Raw genomic sequence first — 9,038 nt, forward strand, 5'->3', positions numbered from 1 at the left:
TGAACCCTCCATTCACGGGTGAACCAAACCGTGATCAAGGGCGCGGCGGGACGAAACCCCAGCCCGGGTCCAGTCTGGTCCAGACACGCAGGGCACAGGATCATTGTACATCTCTGCACCGCGCATTGCTATGCTAAAGAATGAAGCTGGTTAGAATCCGGGGCTCGGGAGCCGTGGGAGGACCCGCCAGTGTTAGTTGGTGGGGATAGACCTGGCGGAAACGGGGAGCCACCCGCCCGTGGAAAGGGGGCCAGTGTGGTTGGGTCCAGTGCTGGGAGTGGCCCGAGGCTCCGGGAGCGCTGGGGGTCTTGACATGCTCTGGCTGACAGAATACCTCTGGCGGCTGGCTGGAACAGACTAGAACAGCGAGGCAGACGTCCGGAAGCCGCATTGTCACAATAAATACATGCACTCAAGATGAGATACGAAGCCCAGTTCCTCAGCAGGCATCCTTGGTCAGGCATAACTTACCCATCCATGCTAACCTGTGCTCAGATGTGAGATGTACCCTCAGGGAACTGCCCAGAGCCACTGATCTGAGCCCAAACTGAGCTTAGGTACAGCATCTTGAGAACATAGGCACATATCTATACATCCCACATACTGATGCATTCATCCCTGTGCTGACACATATAACTCACCCCCACCAGTACTGTCACTTCTGGTGCACTCTGACCAGCCACTCACCAACCTATTACCTCTCACATGCCCGTGCCAAGCAAGGATGTGGTGTGGACCCTGCCTACATGTCCCTCACAGACCTGCTCTCTGAAGCCCTTGCTGGGTTCCTGGCGTGTGCTGGCTTGCCCTGCTCCTGCCCCAGGCAGGCACTGGCAGGCACAGACGGGGTGGAGCTGTTCTGTCCAGCCCAGGCCAGCCCTTTCCCTTGCCATCAGGCCTGCATGCACATACAGGCCAGAGCCAGGGGGAGGAAACAGCAGGGCTGTGTTCCCTGAATGAAAGAGGTGAGTGTATTAGTGCTCTGGGGCTACTGCAACAAATGACCATAGAGTAGGTGGCTTAAGATAACAAAAATTTATTATTTCACAGTCCTAGAAGCCAGAAGTCCAAGATCAAGGTTGGCAGCCATGCTCCCTCTGAAATTTGTAAAGAGAATCCTTTCCTGCCACTTCCAGTTTTTGGTGCTCCAGGCATCCTGGGCTTGTGGCCACATCACCCCAATCCCTACCTGTCTTCACATGGCCTTCTCCCTGTATGTCTGTATCTCATAAGTATGCTTGTCACTAGATTTAGGGCCCACCCTGGTAATCCAGGATGATCTCAAGACCCTTAAGTTAATTACAGCAGCAAAGACCCTTTTCCCAACTAAGGTATCCTTTACAGAGGCTAGGCATTAGGATATGGGATATGACATATCTTTTTGAGTGACCAGCATTCAACCTACTACAGGGGGTGTAAAGGGTTCCTTTGGAATCACCAAGACTGGGGGGCATAGCTTAGGGTCATGCAGTAGGGCAAAACAAGACCTCAGAGTCACCTTGACTTTTGGCCACTCCCTGTCACCGAATCACAGGCTTCTTCTCTTCAAATGTTTGCCTTGTTTGCCCATCCCGTTATGCCCTGTCCTGAAGGTGTGGGCCTCTCTAGGACCCCACAGATTCCTCAGGGTTCCTTCAAGACCCACACCATCCAGGCCTTGCTGGCCCACTTCTGACCCTGAGAACTGAGCTGGCACCTCCATCCTCTGTGTTTTCCCCACTCACAGCTGATCACAGCCACAACACCCTACACTTGAATTTCTGTCCCCAGGCCTCACACTCCTGAGATCCCAGGCAGGGTCAGAGCCCCCTGGAGCCCCAGCACTTAGCCACCCAGGCAACAGGTTTGAAGGTAGAAATGAAGTGGCCACGATGATGGGAGGGGTGCAGGGGGCCTGTCCTGGGTTGTGGCTGCTGGTGGGCTCCAGCCCAGGTGAGTGTTGGATGCAGGAAGTCACTGGGGGCAGGGAGGACAGGGAGCAGGTGGTGAGTTGGGGACAGGAGGGCTGCAGGAGTAGCCAGCTGAGGCTGACGTGGCATGGCCACTGGGCCAAGGAGCAGTGTGGCAGTGGGAGGCAGAGAGGCCCTCAGGAACTGCCTGGAGCCAGGAGAGTGGGGTCCTGTGGCAGGCCAGGCTCTGAGGCAGGTGGGGACTTTGGTTGATTTGAGGGAGGTGGGGGAAAGAGGGGCACTCTTACTTACCTTGGAGGGGGCACGGAGGACTTATGAGGACCCCTGTGTACAGAACAAAGGAAGAGCAGGCACCTCTCTGCCCAATTAGGGGTCCGCAGATGACCCACGATTCTATCTCCCCCCTAGTTTGTGAAGGAGGGGAGGGGCGTGTAGAGGTGAGGGGACAAGGGCCAAGGCTCCCTTAGCTGCCTTCTGGGGCTACACCCAGGAGCGGATAAGGCCAGGTCTGAAACAGTCCACTCTCTTGATTTACACCTTTTCAACGCCCAGACAGGACGCCGCAAAGGAGGGGGCACGCCGCCGAGGGCCTGCACCCGCATGGTGCCCACCCCGGACTCGGACTCCGAGCCTTTTGCGGCCTCCGGTGTCCCTCCCGCGAGCCAGAGCGCCCGGGTGGGCGCGGGCGGCACGTGAGCCCGAGGGCGCGGCCACCTCCGTGCTTCCGAGTCCGCCGGCTCCCGCAGGGCGTCCACGGGGCCGTAACACACCGCGGGCCGTGGGGAAGGCCGCGCGCTTGCAGGCCCCGCCCGGCAGGTGGCGGCCCCGCCCCGAGGCCGACGTGCGGAAAGGAACGCGCCGGCCGCGCCCGCGGGGGGGCCGCGCGGCTGAGGGCGTGGCGCCCCGCCCCCACCTTGCGCCCACTGGCTGCGGCGCGGCAGGGCGGGCCCGCCCCGGCCGACCATTGGCTGCGGGGCCCCCGTATTTGCATTCGGGCCGGGTGAGGGAGCGGGACGCGGGGCGGTCGGGGCGGTCGGGGCAGGCGGGGGCGTCAGGGGCCGCGGCTGCCGCGGAAGTTGGTCCGAGAGTCGGCGACGGCCCCGCGCCGGGGTCGCAGGTGACGCGCAAGGGGTCCTAGGCCGGCGGGCGGGAGCGGGGGCTGGGGCCGGGCAAGGGTGGCGAGGTTCGGACGTCCAAGTTAGAGGGGAGAGAGGGGTCGAGGTGGGGGGCAACCCCGCCACCCGCCCGCCGGTCCCTCCAGGCGCAGGGCAGCCACTGCCCACCGCACACTGCGATGCTCCGGACCCACTGTGCGTGTGACAGCGGCTGATCTGTCCCTGGGCAGCGCGACCGCTTTGGCCTCTCTGTGACCCTGTTGTGTCGGACAGTGGGGTGCCACATCGGGTCGGAGGGCGCGCGCCAAGGGTGGGAGAGACCCCAGTGGACCGGGTCTGCCTGTCTGCAGCAGCAGGAGAGTGGGTGGAGGTAAAGGGGGACATGCAGAGGGCTTCACTGCCCTCTGTACATGGGGCTTAGGATGGGCCAGACACCCTCTTGGAGGGAATTTTCTTTTCCTTGTGTGTCTCAGGGTGCCAGCGTGTGCAGAGTTCCTCGGAGAGCCTTCTGGATGTGCCCAACCTGCAGGCAGCCCTGGGCAGGCCCATGTGTTGTGGTCAGCATCTCCTCCTCAGGACCAAGCCTCCGGGACTAGCTTCCTGAGGGCCACCTCCAGGAACTTGCTTGAGGAAGATAGCGACAGATTTGGCTTTTCAGTGCATTTCTGACATTTCAGCCGTGCCACTCAAGGGAGTCAGAGTGCCAAGGACCCATTTGTGGACTCCGGCAACGTTCTTCTCCCAACAGTGGGGGCACCTGGCAGAAGCCCCAGGCTGTCTGCCAGGCCTACCTTCCCTGCTGGGTTTCTCAAGTCCACCATGCAGACCTGGTGGTTGTGTCCAGAGTAGCTCCAGGGCACCTCCTGCAGCGGCCTGCCCTTTCCTGGGCAGTGGGGGTTGATGGCTGGAGCTGTGGCTGCAGTTGTCAGAGGCCTGCAGAGGTGGACTTAGTTGGGGACTTGAACGGATTTGGACTTCCCTTTGGAGGGACCCTATCCTAACAGTTATTATGGTGTGTTGTGCCACACCTAGCAGGCTACCTTGGCAGGGCCAGGTCCTGCAGGTGATGAGGAGGCTGTGGGTGAACCCGCTGTGTTCAACCAGCTCTAGAAAGCACTTCTGTGCCTCAGGAGAATAGGAATTCTGAGCATTATTCCCAAGCACTGCTGGCCCCCACAGAGCGATCACTTATGCCAGTCCTGCCCATCTGGCCTGGGGGATGGCCTGGCCTGTCTCAGCCCTGCACTGCCTGGGCAGGACGTCTGGGGGCAGCCAGGCCATTCCTTACCTCAGCATGCCTCATGTCATTGAAACTTTAACTGTACTTTGAAAACAAAGTAAACTTTTCAACAATGCAAAGGATTGCTTAGTGACCCAAAGCACTTCTGGCAACTTACTGGGGGCACGGGGTTTTGCCCACTGGAACGGCCACAGAGGAGGAAGGTTGTTCATCCCAGAATACAGTGGCTGCCTGAGGATCCGCTCCAAAGTGAAGAGGGCTGTTAGCTTCCTCAGCCAACAGCAGACCAGGGGCAGAACCCTGGCGGTAGCTTCAGAAGGAACTGGTGTTCCCTGAAAATGGACACAGGAGACTCGGGTGCATGAGCCCTGCCAGCTCTGGGTCTGCTTCCCTTTGCAGGGTGGGGAAGTACACGACTCCAGTCCCATCCCATACTGTGTGTGTGTAGGGTGGTCCCTAGAAGGCACCTGGCTTTGCCCCCTGCTGGCCTATGTGCTCAGCTTGGGAGATGACCCCATGCTGGGACTCAGGGCTGGTGCCCCAAGGAACATCCATACGTGGGGGCTGCAGGTGAAGGGAGCAGGCCCTTTGGACTTGGTGGTGATTTTCCCCAGCCCCCAGCCCTCCCACCCAGGGCACAGCCCAATCAGCCTTTGCATGCCAGGCTGCACCCTGTGTAACCCTGTGGGGGACCCTATATGGGGTCACAGGGCCTCCTATGAGCTGGGCAGAGGGGTCAGGCTGGGGGCTTTGCAGAGAGGAAGCCTGGGTCAGGTTCCTCTGACATCAGCCAGAAGCCTTCCACCGTGGCCTGGCCTGCTCTACCTTGGCGGGGGTGCTCCTTACAAGCTGGGCCCTTGGCTTTCTTGCCCCCAACCCCCCCAGGCTCAGGGCTTCATGCCCCCCACAGCATGCCCCAAAGGAAGTGGGGAATACTGGGCCTGACTCAGCTACCTTGGAAGAAGGCAGAGTCCATCCCAAAGTTGCCCACACCCAAACTCAGCACTAAGACCCTCATGATCTGGGATGTCCGCAACCCCACTACCCATGGGTACACCTGAGCCTCAGAGCCCCCCAGACTCTGGCCATCACAAAGAGCACCAATCTCAGCAGTAGCCCTCTGGTGGGCACCTGAGGCCTGTCGCAGGACTAGGACTGCAATTGGACGTCACCCTGCCCTAGTTTCAAGGCTGCAGGTGTGCAGCAGAGCCCTCATGCCCATCTGGGGAGTGGAGGGCCATGTCAGAAGGTAGGGTGGCTGCACGCTCACCTGACCTGCACTGTTCCTCAGGCAAAGCCTGACTGACACAGGAATCTAGGGACTTGTCCCTGTAAGCTCTCAGACTCAGTAAACCTGACAGGTGGGTCTGGCATGTCCTTGAGTCCCCAAATACACAAGCCACCCCAGAGAGGGTGGCAGTTCCCGCTGCCAGTGAGCAGTGGGCCAGATGAGGGGAGCCAGGCAGAAGAGGGGTCCAAACAGAAACCCAGGCCAGGGCTGAGGCTGCCCCAGGCTGTCCAACTCCAACCAGTCTTAGGCTGCCAAGGAGAGCCCCTGGGGGTAGGTGGGCACAGCATCCTGAAATATGAAGCCTTGAGAGCCCCAGCCTGGATACAATTGACCACTGGTTAGTCCCTGGGAAACCGTCTCAGTAGCCCTGTCTATCTTCAGCCCCAGGCAGCTTAGTGTACTCCCCCGCAACTCTCAAGTTCTAGACGGCACAGACCCCAGTGCAATCTCAGGACACACTCAACCACTCTGGGCGGTTTATTGAGGTCTTAGTGTTGGGGCAGGGGAGGCAGCACACACACACAGGGTGAAGGACACATCCCACATGTGAGCACATACCCACAGGTCAAACATAGCATCTGTGCATCTCCTGTCCCAAGTAAGGAGTTGTAGCCTTTGGGTCCTAGTGAGTCTGAGCTGGCCATGTCATGTGCCTCTCCAGGGGGCTTGGCACACTTGGTGAGGACTGGGGTAAGAGTCCTCAGCTTCCCCCTCTGCCCTGCGGAAAACCACAGGGCTCCTCGGTGCTTTTCTTTGGGCCCAGGGCAGCCCACTGCATGGGGAAAGAACCTCCGTGACCACTGACTCTCCTTCCGTCATTCAGGCTGGGCTGGCCTCAGTTGCCTTGCCCATGTCATCAGAGCCCAGGGCTGGGCTGGCAGTGGTGTCTACTTTGGGACAAGAGCTGCTACCTCCAGGAGTTCTTCCTCATGGGGACAACTGTGGGGAGGACACAAGCTGAGGAGGCTGCAGGAGCCACAGGAGGACCTTGTCCCACCCAGAGTGGGGGAGACAGACGTACTCTCTGAGCTTAGGCTGGACACTAGGGCTGAACTCCGGGGGGCTCCCATGAGGGGCTCTTCTCTGGTCAGAGGCAGAAGATCCTGTGGGGAGAGCAGGTCAGCTTGGAGCCTGGCCAAGCCCCCACCAACCTGGCCTCCCTCTGGGATGCTCTGACCTGTGTGTCTGGCCGTGGGCGTGGGGGGTGCGGCACTGCAGCCCCGGTCTGCAGGATGAACTGCTGCAGGTTACACTGACGGAGCTCCCGGTTCAGCTCCTCAAGCTCCTGGGTCTGGGCCTGGGGCACACGGGACCCTCAGAGACCAACTCCCAAATCCACCAAGTTGGGGGAAATTGGTGCAGGGTCCAATGGGCTCACCTGCAAGGCATGCTCGGCAGCCTCTAGGGCTCTGGTCACCAGGGCCAGGCTGCCCTGCACCTCTTCACTCTGCCGCTCTTGGGTAGCCAGGTCCCGGCGCAGTCGTTCTGTGGCAGATGCTGTGGGTGAGGGTGGCCCTGGGGCCTCTGTAGCCAGATGTAGCTTGGCCTCCAGGGACCGGGCCTGGGCGTCCAGGGCCCGCAGCCTGGCAGCATGCTCCGCAGTGGCTGCACTCAGAGCCTGCAGGCGTGTCTGCCCCTCACGCTCTCGCGCCTGTTCCCGCCGCAGCTCCTGTTCCCAGAAGGCCTCCTGGCCCAGTTCAGCTGCATTCCTGCGCACCCTTCTCTCTAGGCTCTGAAGGTCTGTGCAGTGGCCCAGTGCTGGTGCCATGGGGGCCACAGGCTCAGACAGAGTGGGACTGAGAGCCAGTCCAGGGCACCCCAGACTGAAGGTCAGTGCTTTCCGGGGCTCATGGCCTAGTGCTGGTCGGCGCTTCGAAGGGAGGCTGGCGCGGATTGGGCAGCGTTCAGGCGGTGGGCAGCTGTCTGAGGAGGGCCTTCCAGCAAGGCTGGGCCCTGTCCGCCTCAGGACGAACTGGACATCGCTGGCAAACTGTCCACAGGTAGCCTGAGCACCCACTGGACACTCCTGGGGCAGCAGCTGCCGTTCCTTCTCCCTGAGACGCTGCACGAGCACAAATCGGCCTGTCTGGCCTGGGGTAGGAGGAGAGGGTCAGCTCACATCCCCCCACCCTCCATCTACCTGGCTGGAGGAGTTGGGAGGGGGCAAGAGGGATCAGCAACCAGCTCCCCCTCTCTCGGTGGGGGAAGAAGGGGCCAGAGGGCCCGGCCCCACCCCAGGTGCACCTATTGGGCAGTCTGTGCCTGAGGGAAACTCACCTATGGCTTGGGCTAGGGCGATGACCACTTCCTGACAGGTGGTCTGCTCTGACACCCCACAGACCACGCGCTGGACGCCATCCACCCACACCTTCAGCTCCATTGCTGGGAGCCCAGAGAGCATACCTGCCCGCAGGGAGGGTGAGGCCACAGGGTCACTGACCAACAGCCTGGCCTGCCTGTCACTCCCAGGACTAGTTCAGGGCTGCCACCCCTCAAGGTCAGCCCTGCTCTCCAGTGCTCAGTCCCACCCACCGGACTGAGCACATTCCTGGGCGGGGGTTCAAGACCAGCCTCCTAAAGGGGGGAGCGGTCTGCCCTCCTGGAGCATTTTGAGGCTTCCCAGCCTCCTCTTGTCCCGCCCTGCTCCCGGAACAAAGCGAATCATTAATCAGTCCCAGGACTTCCTGCCCTCTACCGCTTCCCTCCACCCACCCCGCCCCGCGCGTCACCTGGTGCACAGGGCAAAGCCCCACCCGCGAGCACCGTCCTCAGGCACCTAAGGGCGACCGCACGCAGACGCGGCTCCCTGCTGCCATGGGAATGCCCCCTCCCCTGAGACTCAGACCTCGGACCCGCCGTCCCAGCCGGCGCGGACTGCACCTCCCCGTGTCCGCCCGCTGTCCCCGCCGCCGGGTGGGCGCAGGTGTGGCGGCCCGGGCCGTGCCCCTCCGTCGGAGCCGCGGCCAGAGGCGGCTTGGGGACGAGCCCCGTACCCAGGAGGATCCGGGACCCGGCGCGGCTCACCTGAGCGTTCTCCGACCTCCAGGACGCGGACTCGGACCAGCTGCTCCCGAGGCCCAGCGGGGCTGCAACCTGCCTCCTCCAGCACAGCGCGTACGCCCGGCCCACCGCTCCATTGGCCCACCGCCCGCGCGCCCCCATTGGCAACACGGCGCACACCGCCCGCCCCTCGCCTACACCTATTGGCTACCTCCTCTGCGCCCCGCCCATTAAGCTCCAGCACGCCCCGCCGCAGACAGCGCCCAGGTGTGGGCGGGGCTCGGTGGCGCGGAGGGGTGGCCAGGTCCACGCGCGCCTAAAGCCCGCGAATAACGCGGAAGCGCGTCTCCCGCAGGCTGCGGCGGGCGGCGCGTGGAGCAGGTGTCTGTCACTGCTCCAGGGGCCGACTTCCTCAGAGGCCGCCTAGGCAGACGAGTCTTCCAGCTAAGGGGGGGGGCACTGGCCTGGGGCCCTGCAACCCA

General features: G+C 61.9%; 1 protein-coding gene and 1 long non-coding RNA gene across 3 annotated transcripts; one reads left to right on the forward strand and one right to left on the reverse strand.

The window, feature by feature from the left end:
- Positions 1–2,928: 2,928 nt before the first annotated feature.
- Positions 2,929–4,384, forward strand: LOC130684784 (uncharacterized). The gene is made up of 2 exons (XR_008999112.1): positions 2,929–3,027; positions 3,499–4,384. It is a non-coding gene; the product is annotated as an uncharacterized LOC130684784 (long non-coding RNA).
- Positions 4,385–6,010: 1,626 nt separating this feature from the next.
- On the reverse strand, positions 6,011–8,703 carry RASSF7 (Ras association domain family member 7). 2 transcript variants are annotated; one of them, XM_036875907.2, is made up of 6 exons: positions 8,581–8,703; positions 7,834–7,959; positions 6,935–7,647; positions 6,734–6,853; positions 6,578–6,659; positions 6,011–6,495 (listed from the first exon to the last, which is right to left on the reverse strand). In XM_036875907.2, exons 2-6 carry the CDS (start codon positions 7,955–7,957, stop codon positions 6,464–6,466), a joined length of 1,071 nt encoding a protein of 356 aa, XP_036731802.2. In that variant the 5' UTR covers positions 7,958–7,959; positions 8,581–8,703; the 3' UTR covers positions 6,011–6,463. The 2 variants fall into 2 exon arrangements, with proteins under 2 accessions (XP_036731802.2, XP_057362751.1); XM_057506768.1 differs by having other exon boundaries at positions 6,011–6,659.
- Between the last annotated feature and the right edge of the window lie 335 nt (positions 8,704–9,038).

This window comes from Manis pentadactyla, chromosome 9 (genome assembly GCF_030020395.1).
Source record: "Manis pentadactyla isolate mManPen7 chromosome 9, mManPen7.hap1, whole genome shotgun sequence".
NCBI lineage: Eukaryota > Metazoa > Chordata > Mammalia > Pholidota > Manidae > Manis > Manis pentadactyla.

Bases quoted from the DNA above. Each gene is read 5' to 3' on its own strand.
- RASSF7 (XM_057506768.1), bottom strand. From the start codon at position 7,957: ATGCTCTCTGGGCTCCCAGCAATGGAGCTGAAGGTGTGGGTGGATGGC. The intron at 6,854-6,934 runs GTGAGCCCATTG...CGTGTGCCCCAG, and splicing joins CTGCCGAGCATGCCTTGCAG to GCCCAGACCCAGGAGCTTGA. The intron at 6,660-6,733 runs GTCAGAGCATCC...CTCTCCCCACAG, and splicing joins GCCCACGGCCAGACACACAG to GATCTTCTGCCTCTGACCAG.